The sequence below is a fragment of the Pleurodeles waltl genome, chromosome 7 (genome assembly GCF_031143425.1).
Source record: "Pleurodeles waltl isolate 20211129_DDA chromosome 7, aPleWal1.hap1.20221129, whole genome shotgun sequence".
In the NCBI taxonomy this organism is placed as follows: Eukaryota; Metazoa; Chordata; class Amphibia; order Caudata; family Salamandridae; genus Pleurodeles; species Pleurodeles waltl.
The window spans coordinates 558,423,898-558,444,444 of record NC_090446.1 but is presented as its reverse complement, the minus strand read 5'-3'; the positions used below and the strand labels follow the sequence as shown (position 1 = coordinate 558,444,444).

General features: G+C 43.8%; 1 protein-coding gene across 3 annotated transcripts in view; it reads right to left on the bottom strand.

Moving 5' to 3' along the window:
* Nucleotides 1-20,547, bottom strand: part of LOC138304339 (myelin-oligodendrocyte glycoprotein-like) — a 153,450-nt gene that overhangs the window by 55,042 nt on the left and 77,861 nt on the right. For 2 of the 3 annotated variants that reach the window (XM_069244305.1, XM_069244304.1), the window contains exon 8: nucleotides 603-623. In XM_069244305.1, coding sequence (XP_069100406.1) covers nucleotides 603-623 — 21 coding nt within the window. Of the gene's footprint in view, nucleotides 1-602; nucleotides 624-16,987; nucleotides 18,173-20,547 lie in introns of those variants that run through there. The other variant, XM_069244306.1, reaches the window with a different exon arrangement.

The window sequence follows — 20,547 nt, the reverse complement described above, 5'->3', positions numbered from 1 at the left end:
TGCCCCACCCTGTAAATACGTGGAGAGGATTTTGGCCTCATTGGGCCACAACAAGGTCAAAATAAATGATGTTAATGTGGTGCAAGGTGGCACTAGGGGCCTATAAATATGCCCCTGGCTATTTAAGATAATGATAGAGGTAGCAATACCTGTTGGGGAATTTATGAAGTCAGCAATGACACAAGAAAAGTTTAAATTTGACACTGTGATTATTGTTCTAAGAACGCAAATTAATTTATTTTGTCTTTTACAAAACAGTATTATAAAGTATGTTTATATGGACTTGGAAGTTTAATAAGCGTAACTGAATTAATTTCTTAAAAGTAAAATTGGTATTTCTTGCAAATGTGCTCAACTGAACTTTAAAGGTTCTCACTCATTTCGTAAACGGACAAATGTGGGAATTGAGGTTGAGGTCTTCCCGAGCTATGAAATGTTCAAAAACATGATAACTGAGCTGCCTAGGCGTCAAGGTGCTGATCTTAAGAGTTAATCAATCCCTGATGGTGGACACTGGACATTAACAGATTTCTCTCAGTACATAAGGGAGCAACAATATTAACAGGAGCAAAGTTAAAACACTTCCTCATGATATCTCTTACCTAGTTCTTTCCAGTTTCTTTCTGTAAAGGATAAAAAAACGATATATGTTTAGTTTCCATTTTTAAGACAAACCCCATAATGATATGCAGTATTATTGAGGACAAGGAATGTGTGTGATTCAAACAAAAGTATCTATCTATCTATCTATCTATCTATCTATCTATCTATCTATCTATCTATCTATCTATCTATCTATCTATCTACCTATCTGTCTATCTATCTATCTATCTGCAGTCATAAAACTTGATAGTTAGACCGTCGTTACTAGTGACTGTTAGTGTGCTAAATTTAGTGAAATGAAGGGCAAGGACTTATTTTCACAAGCAGGCAAAAACACAGTAAATTCATTCTTTGTCAGATCTCCAGTCACATACCCTCAGTTTAAGGTGCAACTTCCTTTGTTGGCCCCCATTTATGCGTTGAGAGATGTTTTAATAAAAATGTTTTGATCATTTGTACTAGGAATAAAGCTATCTATTTAAATGCAAATGGAACCCACATTTTTAAACTTGCAAACACAACACAATAGGTTTCCTCTTACAGGCCCCATTAAAAATTCCCTATTAAGCATAAGCATTTCCAGACAATACCTCCCCATGAATTAAACTCCCAACAATGAGGAATAACCTGCCACACCTGGAATTATCTGGTACTTTTAGGGAGGTTTTGCGCAAATCTAACAAGTTTCGCTTTACCACTGTGCAGCAAATGGCTACAGGAAGCTGGTGTGGGTCAGGTAGTCGTGAGTAGGGGTCGGGAAGGCTATGTGTGGGCACACAGTGTCCTGGCTCAGGGGATCGTTGTTTGCTCCCCCTGTGGTTCTGTAGAAGGAGAACGATGCCCATCCTGTGCATCTGCGCACAGCTCAAGCCCCTCTCCAACAATAGTTTTACTGGGTGAAGATTTGAAACTGGTAAATTTGGATCCAGTGTTTTTGGATCTAGTAATTTTGGGTCCTGGAACTCAAGGCCACTCATAGTTGCTCAATGTAGTGTCACCCAAGGAGATACCACTCTAAACAACTCGTAAGGGGTGCCTCAATTAACCCCAACACTTTAAATCTTGGTGTTTTGGGAAGGTATCTGGAACATTACTCCAGGGCTATGACAGTAAGAATGTCTCTACAAAAGCTTTAAGAATTTTAAAACTCCCATATAGATCAAATATGGAATTTCAACTGCCAATTCACAAAATTTTAAGAGTTGTGGTTTCCATCTTTAAATACTCATTCCATCAGGATTTTAAATGTAACTTTTGGTCAAATATGCACGCTCTTGGATTTTCTGTAGCAGAGAAATCAGTCTTCAGAGAGTACGTCCTTGCTATGCACTGTAAAATCAACTAAATCAATGTGTTGCTTTTTGCTGTTTGAAAATACTTACAGATTTAAACATTGAAGATACAATTCTCATCTACAGTGAAATCCATGAGCATGTTCAGAAAACAAATTCTCACTTTGTCTCTGAAGCAAACCAATTACTGGAGCACAAAACCTTGTGAAGCATTAGGACCTGATTTAGAACTTGGCAGAGAGGTTACTCCATCACAAGGGTGACGAATATCCCATTCACTGACATCTAAATTCCATTATGTCCTATAGGATTTAGATTTTGGTGGCCCAGATATCCATCACTGTTGTGACAGAGTAACCCATATGCCAAGTTCTAAATCAGGCCCTTAGTCTAAAACGCTACCCTAAATAAAGTCAGTTCTATATTCAAAAGCCTCATTCCAAAGGTTAGAATCTGGGGACATTTGAGTGTGGAGTATCAGTAGGTTCAGCCATGTGTATGAAATGTTTCTCAACAGTAAGTGCCACTTAGGGAAAGGGAAGTAGATGTTCTCTAGGGAGTCCACTTTGAATATGTGGTCAACAACTAAAAAGTAATTTCTTTTTGGGTATTCACCAATATATGCAATACATTCTCACATTTAAAAGCACTTCTAATTTTACACTCAGGCGACAAAGGCATGAGTGTCATGGAAATGGGGAAATATCATCCAACACCCCATTTTAAAGGGAATATGGTCTAAATAGAGAAAATTATTTTCTACCTGCAAAAAGGAAAATATAAATGTGAACTTTCATATTTACTCTCAACTAGGCACGAGGATTTTCAAGGCTGATTGGCTTCAAAGTCTGGCAGGCAGTCTGTGCAGTAAACCTATTCTTAAAAGGAATATCTGAAATTGACACACACACCTGGCAAAACAGCAATGCTCAACAGAACAAAATATTTAGAAAATGTGGTTAAGATGGACGAGGCATGTGTGATAACACTGAATTGGGGCTGTATGGTGGATGTGTGAAATATGTTATTGATGGAACTAAGAGTGAGTTTGAATGCATTTACAAACTTTAAAAACAAATTGATGAATCTCTGCATGATGAACTAAGTAAATACAACAGGGCAGTTGTAACCAACATTCAAAGGTAAAGATTAACAGAACTAATTAAAGATTGCTGTAAAAGCACAAAATGCTCTACACGATTTTGCACTCATTAACAAGAGTATGAGCACCAATCACATTTAAAATGCAGATTCTCGGTTGGAAGAAAATGAAGCAGTCTAAAATAGTAGAAAGATTCATAATTTGGATAGTGACTGCAAAAATGCAGAGAAGTATTCTGAAAGCATTTTCTCCTCAGTTAGTTTGAAATAGGCATTTAAAAGTTGTAAAATTTGCAAGCAAAGTTGTGACCTTGTTCACAGAGCTAGGACTATCATAATATTGCAGTTGCGTTTTCTACCAGAATATCGAGATTTCAGTATCGGCTTGCTGAAAACTCATGGACACAATATCGACTAAAATAATATCATTAAGACAGTATGTGAATATATATATATATATATGTATATATATATATATATATATACATAAATATATATATATATATATTTACTATTTCTAACTTTAAATACATGTACTTTGGTGATATAAACATATGTTTGAACTACTTATATGTGACAAGATTTAGACTACTCAGTCAAAGTGTATGTGGCCCTCCTTAGCTACATGTGGCAGCCCCAACACATACATAGAAGTGGAAGTATAAATGGACCAGGCACTGCACCTTTACCTGACTTGGAACAACCCCTTCCTACACTCTTGGCACTACATCCCACTCCAGTGCACCCTACACAAGGCAATCCACAATTGTAAACCAGCTGAATGACAAACTATCCAGGCAGCTTCAACAACTGCTTGGCTAGCAATTGTTGGCACACCAAGTTCAAGAAACCTTGGCCCATATTTATACTTTTTGACACAAACCTGCGTTAACGCAGGTTTGCATCAAAAAGTATACCAGTGGCTAGCACCATTCCTGGACGCCAGCCGGGCGTCATATTTATGCTATGACGCTAGCCAGAAGTAATGCCCAGTTGGCGTCTAAATTATTGAAGCTAACTGGGTGGGGGAGGCGTAGGGGAAACTGGAGGTTGTGCGTGAAAGAACAGCGATAGTCAGGTAAGAGTAAAAAAAAGGACTCTAACCTGATTAGCGTAATTATTTCCACGCACAACCCCCATGGACATGACTCCAGTCTAAGTAAAGACAGAAGTCATGCCCTCCAGCCCAATGGCCATGCCCAGGGACACTTAAGTCCCCTGGGCATGGCCACTGGGCACCGTGCCATGTAGGGGGGGCCCAAGTTAGGCCCCCCATGGCACTTTGCAAAGAAAAAATAAATACTTACCTGGACTTACCTAGGATGGGTCCCCCATCCTTAGGTGTCCTCCAGGTGTGGGAGCGGTTCGGTGGAGGTGTCCCTGGGGGCAGGGAAGGACACCTGTGGGCTGTATCCATGGTCTCTGACCATGGAAAAAGACCCGCAGGTCCCCTAACGCCTGCCCATACCCAGGCATTAAATAATGGCGCTAAACAGGCTTAGCTTCATTATTTAAGGCCCTCCTCCTCCTGTGCGTGATTTTTGCATGGGAGGATAAATAAGGAGCTAGGGCCTTTGAGTCATTTTTTTGCCCAGGAATGCCTACCTTGCACCTCATTGATGCAAGGTAGTTTTCCGCAGGCAAATAATTATTTTAACTCCAATATTTTGGCACTATACATGTCTAGCGCCAACATATAAATATGGATTTAAGTTTGCACCGGATTGGCTTTAAAAAAATGATGCAAATCCGGCGCAAACAGAGTATAAATATGGGCCTTTGTATGGCCCAAGAGGCTAAATAGGGCAAGGATGCTTTATGCTTTTATTTTCAAATTAACTTATGTCAGCATCCCCCCAATAAGTCCCAGGTTTTCCAAAATCCTGTTCCGTCCCAGGTACTGGAATAAACAAAAAAACAGAAATGTCTCTATGAAAGCTGTCAACTTTGGAAGTCTCCTGCTTCTCTGCTTCTTGCTGAAGGAGACAACACCTGTTTTGCCTACATCTGACATCCTACATTTTTTTCTACCTTGCAATCTGTACTTAAGCCATCTTTTCATGCTAGAAAAATTACCTTTTTTCATATAGCAAGTCTTCCCATGTCTACCATTTCTACAGTAAATAACTGGTGCTATGACTAACCTATTTAATGGTAGTCACTATACCAACCTCAGAAGGATGGAAGATGGAATTCACCTTGCTGCCATTGCACTCCTGACCTGCAGATGGTAGCAAAAGTTGGGAATAAGCATGTAACTCACAGAGCCAAGTATCCTTATTCTTCCTCTCCACTAATTAGTCCCATCCCGGCCCCTCCACTCTTCATCCATCCTTACCACGCCTTCTTCTCCAGCACTCTGAAGGATGTCATACCTGCATGGGTAAGTTATAAGAATCCAATAGAAAAATGTATGAATACATAATTAAGTGGGTCTCTGCTTTCTAGCAGTCTCTATTGATGGGCTTTGTATGCCACTGTTGCAAGTGTCTAATATGAGGTCTTCCAAGGCCCCAGGGGTCTCCAACCTTTTCTGTAGTGAGAACTGCTTCTGATCAGTGAAAATCATTGCAACCTACTGAAGGTTAAGGAACTCATGCATTGTCACCAGCCACTGGGAGGATGATGCCTGCTATGTGTAAAGGTGACTCTTTGAACTGGGAGAAAATTTAACTAAAGAGTTACATTTTTGTTTATATGGATACCATAAAACAAATCATTTAAATGTTCTCCCAGTTCCAATTCTCATATTTACAAGCAGCAGACATCTTACTCCCAGTGCCTTGTACATACAGTGCCATATTTATAACAGGAAAATACAGCCATTTGTTTAAATGGGAGAAATTGTAAGTGAAAATGAAAATACTTAATTAAACATTGACATAATTGACTTAATTGAAAGTGGAGAAAGACATTAAGACATAATGGCCCATATTTATGAAAAGTTTGCGCCACCTTTGCGTAGTTTTTTTAAAATGCAAAAGTGGCGCTAATTTAACTCCACATTTATATTTTGACACTAGACCCATCTAGCATCAGAATATTGGATTTAGTGCCATTTTTTAGGAAGCGCCAACCCACCTTGCGCCTCATTGCGACAATGATATGCAAGGTTGACGTTCTCTTCCTAAAAATGACACTAACCCTGTAGCACCATATCTACTTCCTGGCGCAAAAATGACACATACCAAGGAAACAGACCGCAAAAATTACGCTAAGTCCGATTAGTGTCAAAATCTAACGCCTGGTCAGACCAGGCATTAAAAAGAGGCCCACCCACCACCACTCAAGGAAAACACACAGAAGGAACATTTGCAACCTCTAGGACAACATGGAAGTGGTACTGCTCCAGCTAGGCACACACCGCAGACATCAGCTAAGAGAGCAGGTCTCTCCATCACCACCATAGCAACCCCAAACACCACCACAGCAGCCACAAAGGCTGCGTAGAAGGCGGGAGAGGATCCTCAGACAGCAAGATGTCATCAGGATGTACCGGCTGAACCGGGAGTCCATTGTACGCTTGATGCACCACATTACACCACACATCACAGCAAGGGTACAAACTGCCACAACTATACCACCCACTGTCCATGTATTGAAAGTGTCTGGAATAATTCATGTATTGGAAGCTAGGAGATATTACTGCACCAAATGTGTGATACACACCCTTGTACACTTGATGGCTGGCACAACCGTCATCTGCCACAAAGGGTAACTAAGTGTTGTACTGCATGCATAGTGCCACTCAGTAACATGGATAGCACAGTTTGACTTTGTAGGGCTACCATGATGTCTCTACATCTGACACCATTCTGGTGCAAGGAGGTGGTAGGTTCCATCCAACAATAGGACACTGCCTCAAATATGCACTACACAACACATTTTTGCAATAGTATAACCATCAGTTTGGAATCAATATGAAAATTCCCAGGTCCCCGGGCCACTACCCAAGATTGTCATGTCCATCACCACAAACCTATGAAACCATTTCACAAGAACAGGAACATACGCTATACAAGAAGCAAGTCAGAGTCACCACTCCACCTACAACTAACAACTGCCATGATATATTCCAAACCACTATCAAGTTTTACCAACACATCTTCTCTAATTCCTTTACAGCGGATCAAGTTTACAGCATGCAGCCATGGGTAATACTCAATTTGCCAATCCCACAACGGTGGAAGAGCATGCATACAATGAAGGGCACAGAAGAACAGGAAATGTGGTGGAGAGGACATCTGGGCTTCTGAAGTCAAGATTCAGGTACCTGGCCCTGACAAGAGGAAGCCTCCTGTATGCTCCACCACTGGTATGTAAAATCATACTGGCATATGCAATCATCCTAACATATGTATAAGAACAAATATTCCCTGGGATGAACAGGTTGACACCCCCAACGAGGAGGATGATGATGATGGAGCAGCTAATTTGGAGGAGAAATAACAAAACACTGCTGCAGGAATTTGAAGGAGACACAGTAGAGAACCTTTATACATAGTGACTGGACTATCATCATCACATTGTAAATAGCACAAATAAAATACTTTGCACCTGAATCTCCTTGTTCTACTCATTCTCCACTACATATACCATTGGAATGTAACTCAAACTTCAGGGAGCACATAAGAAACACAATAGTTACAAGTATGGTAGCAACATCGTTTGTGATGTAAGAGGGTATTCTGTCTCTATTTCACATATCAGTGACACGCAATTCACAGTCATGTGACTCCTGAAGGCCTATATCCATGCACCAAGTTTATATTGTGCTGTCAAGTGGGCAAGGTGCTAATTCCTAGCCCTTTCCCCACATCAATACCGTGCCTACCAGGATGTATGCAAGGGGGCACACATAAGGTAGGGGCTGTGATCAAATCTTGTTTAAGTATTGTCGGAACTGAACACTGTCAAATCTCAGGGTGATTGCTGTTTGCTTGCACGGTGCAGGTGTGACACGGGGGGACATCATTAGTAACTATGGACCTTCAGTAATTGTACAGGGATTGTAACCAATGTTAGAGGCAGTGCCTGCACAGTGTATCCATGGGATTATGTCCTTGCACTGCCATTGGGCACAACCCTGACACATGGTGGACTGTACCTCATTTATGGCACACACACGTTGGCTGAGGAGTGCACTACGGGTGCTGAATCACTATCCAAACACATGACCCATTGTCAGGATCTAAGAATTAAATGGGACAATGCATCACCAAATAATTGTCTGGGTGGAATATAGGAAGTGTGTGTTACACTCCCTATGTACAGAAGATGCACACGTTTCACACAAATCTGCTGTCCTGACACATGCCTACAGCAATTCCAGATAAACAGGTGAAGACTGATGTACGGGTGTTTGTCCAAGGTAGCAAAGGGTTTGCTAGTACCAACAATGTACTGCATGTGTCAGCATGGTTACCTAGTATGCTCTATAACAACATCACAAAGCACATAGCATTATACACTACCCAATGTCACTGACATACCAGAACAAGTGCACGGTAGCAACACTAACAAATTATCCCATACATGTTTGGGGCAACAACATGACAATGAGGTGTGGGATGTGCAACAATGCCCAGCAATGTTCAGAAATGTCAGAGAACCATCAAAAATGAATGGGAGTAGGAGTAGCCTTATATGTTGCATCTGTCTAATGAAAAAAGCTGAAATATTGCTGTAGATAATGTGTACAAAGGGCAAGCAGCCTAAAGAATGGGAGTAATGTAGGAGACAATACATACCTTACCAGTAATGCAGGGAGACATGGAAAAGGAACACACATAGATCAATACTGATTGTGCAATACATCAATGTCTACATGTCAACTTTCAACATATGTTCAGAGAGGTTGGCCAGGTCAGTACATAACCCAGTCATGTTTGTCACTACCATAACCTAGTAGTTGCCCATTGCATGTCAACATGACAGGAGGCATTGACAGACAACACCATCTATACCCTGGCAAGTTCCCAAAATAGAAGTCACAACAGATCTACATCCCCTAACCAACCTGCCCATGGAAATTACTAAGGACATCAAATGATGAGACATGTCCTACACGTGCAAGTACCCAGTCCGCTGTACATGAGAGGGGAAGGCTGACATCAAGTACCGCAGAAGAAAATGTGATATCCCGGTCTGTTTGATCACAATTGTGCATGTGTCTGTCAGCAGGAAAGTGTGCATTGTTCTGCTGAGTAGCAATCATGAAGAGTGCAAGTATCCAGTCTGCTGTACATGAGACGGGAAGGTCTTACATTAAGTACTGCATGGGAAAATGTGATATCCCAGTCTGTTTGAGCAAAATTGTGCATGTGTCTGTCAGCAGGGGACTGTGCATTGCTCTGCTGAGTAGTAATTATGAAGAGGTTAGATCCCCCCTCAAATCACCCTAACACCACTGCTCTGGCTACATAAACTTATGACATGGTCAGGGGCCTGATGCATGTGCACATTGGGCTGAGTAGACTGGAGCTCCGTAAACCTGCCCCTTCACATGCAACCATAGATTTGTGTTGCCATATAAACTGTAGTGATGATGAGTAGGCTGCCAGCTATGCCAGACTGCAACACTGCTACACAGTGGTATGCCATTGTATGTGACAGTCATAACAAACATGATTTGGACAAATGTGAGTGCCTAGTTGGTGGCATGCACACATATACCACATATCTCAGCACACATGTACCACTGTAATGACTCAGGCATGGTAATGTGTATAGGATTCTGAACAAAAGGCAACCTAGCACAAAAGCAAGGGCATAGGTATCACAAGATCAGTGACTGAAAGAAATGACCTTCAGATGTGTTTCCACATACGGAAGCATAAGTGGCACTAATATGACTACACATGCATTTGTCAATGTCCAACAGGAAGTTAGTAATGTGAGGTTTCACATCCCATGAACACGCCACTGTAGTTATATATTACTGAAATTACAATACATATTTCTTTACACACACACAGCATATACCAACCTTTTGTGACACGTGTACATACCATCTCCTGCAACTAAGATGCATGGGGAACTATATGTCACACATGTTGCAGAGCATCGTGAAGGCAAACCCAACAACACACCACAGAGTGGACACACATGCACTTGCAAATTGGCTAGGGTAACATGATATCAACCTAGTCCTAATCAACTGCATACTCTGAGTACAAATTGTCATGGTTGTCACATGCCTTACCATGTGTTGGACATAGATCATCATACATTTTGTGTTGTTGGTATGTGTACATTTGTATATCAGACATAACAATGTAGTACTCCCCAAAATTGGTATTAAAACACATATGTACACTCATAGTACACATGTGCTAACATGTATGTGGACACAGTGTAGCTACACATTCACATATGCATAAAGTATGGGTAATCACATGCAGCAGACTCATAAACAAACCTATAGGTTCAACATACCAATGTCATTGTAAAGACATGACTGGATAGTTACACACATGTAGCCATACCATAATCACAACATTGTTGCATAGCCCATGTGACATGGTGAGTGAATCTGGGTGCACTCAAGGCCTACATTGCAAAATTCCATGCATTTCCCTCATGTGTGAAAAAAATATGCAATCAGTAAAATGACGGCTGGCCCCTGAGCATCTATCACACGTTCACAGTCCTTTTCACGCACCATGGTGAAAAATCAACGCATGACCATCATGCGTCAAAAACATAGATGCAAATGCCTAAACCTCATACTTTTTTCCACAGATAAAAAAAGATGGCTGGACCTTGAGGATCTAGCGCACATCCACAGGCCTTTTCAAACACAATGTGGAAAAATGTGACCCTTGCGTCAAAAATGTACACACATACGCATATACCATACTATTCTCCTAAGCTAAAAGGCACCTAGTCCCTGAACGTCTCTCGCACGTCCACAGGTTTTTTCATGCACAATGGGAAAAAATCAAAGCATGACCAACATGCATAAAAAAAAACGACGCATGACTGGAAACGTGACGCACAGGCCCAGAAAGTGATGAAACACGACATCCTGCCTGCATACATGGTACAGTGAGTCCTCTTTCACTTTCACTTCACAGTCACATTGTCTGTGACTGTGTGAGGGTGTGTGGAGCTGGTGCTGTTGGAGTCTGGGAGTATTTGGAGTGTTTTTTGTGTTGTATCCTGTAGCTATCTTTTGCATTGTAAGTGTTCTGTATCTGTCACTGTATTGTGGGGTATTTGTTTGGGGTAGTTGTTTGGGTATTTTGGGTAGTTGGGGTAGTCTTAGGGATTTTTTGGGGGGGTCAACTGCATTTGCAGTCCATTATGTCAGGGAAAGGGAGGATGGCCAGGATGTCGGCTGATGAGCTGGGGGGCTTCATATGGCTGGTACAGCATTACCTCCCCATGATGCTTGTACTGGGTGGCCGTGTCATACAGGGCTACCCCACAGAGGCCAGGAAGCTGCGGTGGCGCAAGGTGCTCCACCACCTGACAAGAGTGTTTGCCACAGGAAGAAATGACCACCAATTGGAGCACCACTGGGCTGACCTCATCACGAGGGAGCAAGATTTGCTGGATCACCTGGGTATTGAGATTGGTGGAGCAGTTGATAATTAACCAATTTCCTTACAAAGTCCATTATTTGCATGTGCATGACAGGGGCTGATACGGTTGAGTGCAGGATGTCATGGTTATGGATCTGGACATGTTGTATGCTGCCTGTATGAAGAGCCCCAGGGCCACCGTAGGGCTGGAACTCCAATGTACAATAATGAAGCCGAGGCAAGGCAGATGTACCCTCTTCCCTGCACAATCATTACAAAGTGTTGTGATGAATGCATAGGTCAACTCGGCTTAGAGCAGCACAACATGAGGTCTGCGTCATGCATCATGTATCAGAGGGAGGCCCAAAACCTATTTGGGGGCAAATGTGAAAGCCTCTGGGAAAAATGAGAAATACCTAAATTCCATATTTTATTCACTTTGAACGGATGCTGAGAGCAGGTGTTATTTGGGGGCATTAAAATGTATGTGATGGGCCCCAATGTAATCAGCAGAAATCATGATGATCTGTTGTGCTGCAACTCCTGCTGAGTACATAATTTTCCCACACATAAATAGATTCAGTTGTACCCTACCTGCATCATGCTGTGCCTTAATTCTCATTAGGCACACACATGGCGGGGTAGGGGGTGCACTGAGGGCCACAAGGACTGTAGTGATGCAGTTGGTGCTGCACCACATGTCATTCAATCTGCCCCTTTGTGTCATTGGCCAAGGAATGTAAGGGACCTTGATTATGCACTGGATCCAGACTACTAGCACTTTCCTCTTCCTGTACATCGTGTATCACATACACCCTAAACTATGTTGATTACCACACACACATGTGCTGATTTAGTTCCACAGGCCGGCCACATCTTACTGACAGTATGGGGGTGCCCTGCATCTGTTCCATCGCTGGCACATTACTCAGTAACCTGCACCAACAAATGCATCCTTGAACCACAGAGCCAGAGTGTCTGTGCTGAGGCATATGTCTAGGCCCATGTTCTAATCTCTCCCCGGACAAATAATGGTATACCATGCCAAAAATGGCTAGCCACACTCTATTGGCAATACATCCATAATTTCAATCAGTCAATGTGCAGGTAGGTACAACTATTTTGACATGAGTAAACTCCCATTCCATTATTGCTCGTGTGTGTGTCTTGTGATGGCACACACATATTAGTTACTTCACACAAGGATGTATAACAGCATTCCTCAACACTTTGGAATACCCACACAACCCCTAGGCAGTTGTTTGTCAGTTTGCGGTGACAATGAGGTAGATGTCTACAACATCTGGGGTAGGCTCAAATGCTATGGGTGTCACAATGGGATAGTTACTGCCACAACCATTTCATGTCCCTCTGATGCAGTACACAGTGTCATGCAGTCCCATATGGTCATGGAGGTGTAAAGCTAACAAACACCTGCATGACAATGCCATGTATAAATGGTGCAGTGAAAAGCACCACAGGAGTGTCTGGGAAAGTGATGGCTTGTAGGTGCGTGGGTCTACATTATCTGAGACTATGTGTGATTGACTGATCATAGATGTTTGTCAGTTGCTCTGATCTACCACTAGGATGACTTGCTCACTCAGCCTAACAAGTTGATAGTGAACAATGATGTACAAATTTCACTAAGCAATGTTTTCCATTCATATCTTGCAGGGGGACCTCCGCTCTACACCTTTAGTGAGGTGGCCCGATCTGAAGACCACAATGCAGCCGGGAAGTGTCATCTTGTGCTTCATGTGTGCCAATCCAGGGTTAGGTGTGAGTCATTCTGATGTGTGGAATGCTATGAATAATGGTTTTGCCTGACCAATGATATGATATTATTGGTGTACGGATGCTGACATCATGTCTGTTGGAATGTTGTGCAATGAGAAAGGCTTGCTTGTGGCACAAGGGGCAATGTGTGCTGGCATGGAATTGTTTGTATTGGGAAATGGAATGGCTGGCCGCATATTGATTGATGTCTATCATGATAGGTGTCAGAGCAGCTGTTTATGTACATAGCATGCCTGTTGACAACTACTTTGTCACAGCACTATTGATAGCACTGTGTGCCACACATATCTTACACTTACTCACAAGATAAAAAAGAGATAGGTTATATCTTTAGAGGTCTCTAGGGGTCTTATGTAGAAGACACATGCACCACAGGTGCCTCACCACCCTTCAGATTTATATTGAGACTGTAGTACTACAAGGACCCATATTGTGCTGGACAACAGTCAGCAGTGTACACAACTAGGGGACAACTCAGCTCCAGATGGTTGTGGGAGAAGTATATGATTTTTCCCAAGACAGATCTCAGCAGTATTCACAACATGGTCCTGCCACCATATTATTTGTGAGCGATGTAGGTCACATCACATGTGCATATGATGTGAATGCTGAGTGCTTACCTGGTACTTTGAGGATGTCTGACATACATATGCATATGATGTTCAATATATCAGGATACTGTTGCAGCATCCAGTGCAGTGCCAAACTCACTGTGGGCCTAAAGGCACCCATACAGCCATCATGTGTGTACCGTTTTACACATGTAGTACAACATAGCACAGGGTAGAGGGCTTTAGTTCTGTAATGTGTAGACAACTTTGATGTGAAGGTCAGGCTTTGGTCAAACTTTCTGGGGACATTTCATTAGTTGTACATGTGGGAACATCATAGGCAATGGTGTGCCCCCTTGTAATGTATGCTCAGCCCAGGTCTTACACCAGGACACATGAATGATGATTTACCAAATCTTAGAATAGCTGGTGGGAAGTTTCCAGACCCCCTATCATGTGGCCCCCACCTTACATCCATGATGGCTGGGCAAGCCTTGATGTTTCACCAGGGGTATCAAGGTAGTGGATTGCATGCACGGCCACCTCATGGACAGGGACACAGGAAATCCAGACTTCTTGAGGTACGTGATCTTCACAAGTTTGATGATGCAAATGTTGATCATGGACAATTTAGTCCACTCCCCTCTGGGTCCTGATGGGCAACAATGGATAGCCGTCATCCCAGTGACATGTTCATGATACTGTAGATGGCTGGTAAGAAATAGTTATAGATAAGGAGTAAGTCATTGTTGAGGAATGTGTGGTGGACAGTATGTGTTATCTGCAGAGGCAGTGAACATTATGGCGGTCATTCTGACCGCGGCGGTCGGCGGTCCCCGCCCGCCAAGCGGTTCCCGCCGAAAGACCGCACCGCGGTCAAAAGACCGCGGCGGTCATTCCGGCTTTCCTGCTGGGCCGGCGGGCGACCACCAGAAGACCGCCGGCCGGGCCAGCGGGACAGCCCCTTCAACAATGAAGCCGGCTCGGAATTGAGCCGGCGGAGTTGAAGGGGTGCGACGGGTGCAGTGGCACCCGTCGCGATTTTCACTGTCTGCTAAGCAGACAGTGAAAATCTTTGTGGGGCCCTGTTAGGGGGCCCCTGCACTGCCCATGCCAGTGGCATGGGCAGTGCAGGGGCCCCCAGGGGCCCCACGGCACCCGTTCCCGCCATCCTGGTTCCGGCGGTGGACACCGCCAGAAACAGGCTGGCGGTAAGGGGGTCGGAATCCCCATGGCGGTGCTGCAAGCAGCGCCGCCATGGCGGGTTCCCTGGGCCAGCGGGAAACCGGCGGGAAACCGGCGGGAAACCGCCGGCTCCCCTTTTCCGACCGCGGCTTTACCGCCGCGGTCAGAATCGCCCAGGAAGCACCGCCAGCCTGTTGGGGGTGCTTCCGCCGCACTCCGCCATGGCGGTCATGGACCGCCAAGGTCAGAATGACCCCCTATATGTCTGTTCAACCTACACCCAGTGCTGAATCTGATGCTTGATTCTCCTCATTTACCTGACCAAAGGCACGCATTCCACAAGAGGGCAGAACGTTACTGGCACATTATGGAGGTGGATGCTGGATACCGCAGAATGGGAAGGAGGTTCCGTAAAGAAAAGGCGACTGGGGAATGGCATGCGTTTGCACTTGGGGGACCTCCACAGCAGCCGCAGCCAAAGAAGGACAGTGTTGGGAAAATATCAGGGGTGCAGGGGGCATCTGCAGGTCCAAGCCCCTCCACCACAGCTGCACCTGTTAGGAGATAGGCACCTGGTCAGCCACCTGCTGCAGTAGTAAGTAGCCAATTTGAAATTGACATGAAACAGGACATGGCCAAGATAATAGCCAGGCTTGACAAATTGGTGGAGGAGAGTGCTGACGTCAGCAGCATGTTGAAGTACTTAAAAACAAAACCGAAGAAAAGCAAAAAATTAAATGATTTTGTTCAACAGCCTCCCAGTTCCGTGCCCTCCCTTTTACTGTTGTACATAGTTTAAAATTGGGTTTTAGATGGATAGCATCAGGTTAGTGTAGGGGAGGCATAGGTTAGTTTAAGAATAGTGGGGTTGGGTTTTTCTAAAAAAATGTATTGGTGGGGGTTGGGTGGTGGGTCATGTTGGGTTATTCGTGTAGTAAAAATATATATATATATATATATATATATATATTTATATATATATATATATATATATATATATATATATATATATATATATATATATATATATATATATATATATATATAAATATATATATATTTGTTTAGGCCATAGGTTAAGTTACTACATGTGTAGTCTTAGTTTATGTTGTCCTAATTGTATCTTGTCTCTTAAGAGGGGTGGGGGGACAATGTTTAGAGTGTGGTGTTAAGATAAGTTTAGAATAGGTTAGATAGGTGTAGTTGTTAGTTACGTTAAGCTAGTATAGGGAAGGTTTTAGGTTAGTAGTAGGTATATGGTTGTTTTAAATTTTACAATAAATCCTGTTTCTATATGACTATTTTTTATTGTAAGTTGATTGAGTGTCTAGGGAGTTCTGGTGAGTGCACTGGCCAAGTTGGAGGAATGGCCTCGGGTATGCTTACTGTCTTGATTTCCAAGGATTACCATGTGCACCCCCTATGACCAAGGAGCTGTCAGATTGGCTGCTAAATAACGTCGACTAGTCCATATATTTGCCATCCACTGTTCCAGTCATTCACAATGTGTATGTGTACTTTATAATTTACAAGTAAGTATGGAACTTCATCTGTCATTGGTGGGGACCTGCAGTTTCATTGCTGGCAAGTGTGGCACATCTGACAACAGGCAAAATTAGAACTGTATTCTGCAACACTGACAGGTGCCCATCACTGATAAGGTTAGCTTCTCCTGTACCACACAAATAAGTTGTAGTGGTACTCCCATCTGGGTAGATTACCATTGACTTGGTTCAGAGCCATACATGCCGATTGTCAACTCCAAAGGATATCTGTTCAATATTTGTATAGAATAATCAGTAAGTTGGTTGTAGTCGATAACACCAACATTTACCTTTCTCATGTTAGGATCCTAGCGTGTGGCTTTTTGTCTGACAGTCATGCACTTATGTACTGATATTCTGTACTCATTGACATGGATTCACACAGTGCAATCATTTAGCTCAGTAGATTGATCACAGTAAACGTAGAAATGCTACATGTGTACAAGGTGCTTTATTTACAGGTGCAGGTGTATTTGTGAATTCTATACAATGTCCAGTTCACAGACCCTTTGAGTGAACGTTAGCCATATGTAGCACAATCAGAGTCCAGCGTTGGGGGACATGTCATGAGACATGATTAGGAGTAGTGTGCATTAGTGAAGAGGTAAGAAATTGCCAATTGGTAAGAAAGAAACAATGACAGTACATAGCAGACAAGTAAACAGTGGTTGTGTGAAGAGGGCACAATTGCTACTATCACAAAACTGGCATGAACTTAAGCCCAGAACTAAGAAGAAACTGTCCCTGTGGCACAGACAGGTGCTACCGGGTGTTTTTCCTTGTGAATGTTATTCCTCCCACATCTTCTCACTCTTATGTGTGTGGTGCCTCCTGTGCCATGGCTGGTGCTGTTAAAGAGATAGGGAGGGCCACACACACTTCAGGGGATAGAGATGTGGAGTCAAAGGTTCCAGCAGCTGCCATTTGTGGGAACACATAAGGCATCACTGCAGCAAGGAGAAACCGCAGATTTTTTAACACCGCAGCAACATCATGGTGGTAGGATGCCATGTTTTCCCTGAAGGAGGCCACTTTTCGCTGTATGGACTCCAGGATATTCAGTATAGCCCCCAGCCTGTTGTCTGTTACGCTGCTGCCAGATTGAGAGGGCAATTGTTGTAGCCTCTGCATCATGACAGCAGTTATGTTGGCCAGAGACTGCTGGAATCCACCTAGCGGGGAGTGGATGCCTCTGATGGTAGCTGAATTGTCCTTATTTGTACTGAGGCACGTCTGCACTTCCTCTAGGCTGCCTGCCATGGTCTCCATCTCCACCCACACCTGCTTGGCCAGCTCCCGCTGGACTCCTACCACTGTTCTCTGAAAGGTGATCTCTGGGTCCTCGGAGTCCAGGGCTGTGTGAGTACTTGCTGATGGCGTGTGTTGGTAGTTGGATGGTTCATGTGGAGGCCCCGCAACACTGTGTGTCCTCCCTGCGACTGGAGGTGGTGTCTGGACGGATCCTAGGACATACTGGAGAGTCTGTTCATTGATGGTTGAAGGCTAGTCATCCATGTCATCTGTAACATCCAGGACAGGCAGCTCAGCAGGAGGTAAGCCATCATCCTCTGCAAAGAGATAATGTAAAGTCAATCTTAGATTGTTTTGGCTGTTGACATGGCACATCATTTACTTGCCACTGGAGGCTCAGTGACATGTTACTGACCCAAGGTTGTAGTTGTAGCATTGTGGATCACACATGGGTCAAGCTCACAAGGTATTCTGGGGCATATGTAGGTGCCCCGAGTGCCACCTGAGTGTCACTTTTGGTGAGGCTCAGATGGCGCAATGCCCTGCGCCGAATTTACAAGGTGACATAAAGCCACTTTTTTTGCCTAAACGCCATATATATATATATATTGCCCCTTCATGTGCAGCATTTTGCATGGAAGGTGTGTGCAAAGGGTGTTACTGTGGGCGTGCCACAGCAACACCCATTGCGTTTTGACACTACCTCAGATTTACGACTTTTCGTAAACTGGAAGCTGCGCCAAAATCTAATGCCAACCCAGGGGTGGAGTTAGCATCGCAAAACTAGGAGTAATGCTTACATTTCTATTAGTTTTTTTGTTTTTTTTCTATGTGTGCTGCATTCTGCAGCACACATAGAAAGAGTAAATTGCCCTTTAAGTTTGTTGTTGTGTAGGAAGGTGTTCCTTCTTGCACAAAAACAATCTCTCCCTCAACGCAGCCTTCCTTGCACTATGGTGTAGGGTGGCTGAGTTGGCGCACATCAGCTAACTTACTGCTTGTATAGGGGGTACACAGGGGTGCGCAGTATTCTTATGAATATGGCGCATCCCTGCGTTTTAAAAATGACTGTGTGCGATACTGCCTAATTTGGCACAGCAGCATGCACCATCATTTTTTGTTTGGTCTGGGCCTCTATCTTGTCAGATGGTGAGATTGCAGCTACATGTACAGCTGCACACATGATGTTCAGAGACATGCTCCATGTGTTGTATGTGTTTTATTTTGTGGCCATTCCCATATTGCACATATGGCTGTCTCTGAGTTGTTGTGTGTTCACCCTGTATGGGTTGTGTCCACATGTTGCAATCTTTAGGACTGATTTTTCTCATGTGGCATGGCTCAAGGCAGCTGCAATATGTGTTACACTATTCTGCACCAGTTTAAATACGCAGGGATGTGCCATGTTTACTTGAATATGGTACAGCCCTGCAATTCCCCCTGCGCCTGCACAGATTTGTTCTCCCTACACCAACAGGCATTGTTGCAGTATGATGAAGGGGTGCCTGCCTTGAGGGGATGATTTGTTCATGTGCAGGGACGTGTCCCTTTCTGCACATGTGCAAACTATTTTTGCTAAGGTGGCATTTCAATGTGTGCTGCAAGATGCAGCACACATGAGTATAGGATATATGACAAGGAGGAAGGGAAGCATTTAGGCCAGAGACACCACCCTGGCACCACCCTTGGGGTGGTATTGACTTCCGTCCTAGTCTCTGATGTCTACGTTGGTACTTGGGCCTTGACAATATGCAATGGGTGTCGTCATGGCACAGCCACAGACACACTATTTGCACATCTCTTCCAGGGATTGTGCTGCATATTTACATGGTGGAGTATAGCCATAGTGAGTGGCCTATGTTGACGTTGTGTATATGTTGGAGTGCATAGCACAACCATAGCGTCAGTACATGTGTGGCTTGGGTGGGGATGGCGCATCTGGATTCATTGCCTATATGTCCCGATGCAACCCTTTAGCATGCATTGAGTGTGTCCTATGCGCCTCCCCCTTCTGTCATTTGTGGAACTCCAGATAGTCCCCCCTGCAACTTACCCTGCATTTGTGGTGGTTGTTGGTAGTCTGCGCCATCCTGTCCTGCGACTCCAGTTACCAGGCCCTCCTGGATGACCACTGCAACCATCTCCTCCATCTCATCATGGTCCTCCTGTGGTACAGGACTACCACCTCCAGTCTGAAGTGCTGCCTTTCGGTTCCTGGCCAGTTTCTTCTTAGTCCTGCGCATGCAATTGTGCCAATGCTTCTGGCACTTGGTGACAGTCCTCTTCACCTCTGCCACATTGTTGACTTTGTATACTATTTCCTGCCGTATTGTGTCTCTCCTACCAACTGGCAATCTGGAAGTGACGAAAAGCTGGTGTTGGTGCTCTGTCACCTTTCTGACCGGGATGTCATGCTCCTCCTCGCTAAAGCAACACCTGCGCTTTCTCTTCTCCCTCTCCTAGGACTTTACTGGACCCTCCTGGCTGGTACTTGGTTGATTGTGGTCTCCCTGGGGTCTCTCCTGGCCTGAAAACTCTATCTTCTCTTCAATTTGCACTTTTTCCTGCTTGTGCATTTTGTTTTTACACTAATGCAGTAAAAAAATGGCGCTAACCCTTTTGCGACATATTTACGTGCCCCAGAAAGGCCTAGCGCCACTTTTGCAGCATTAGCGTAATTTTACTTTACAGC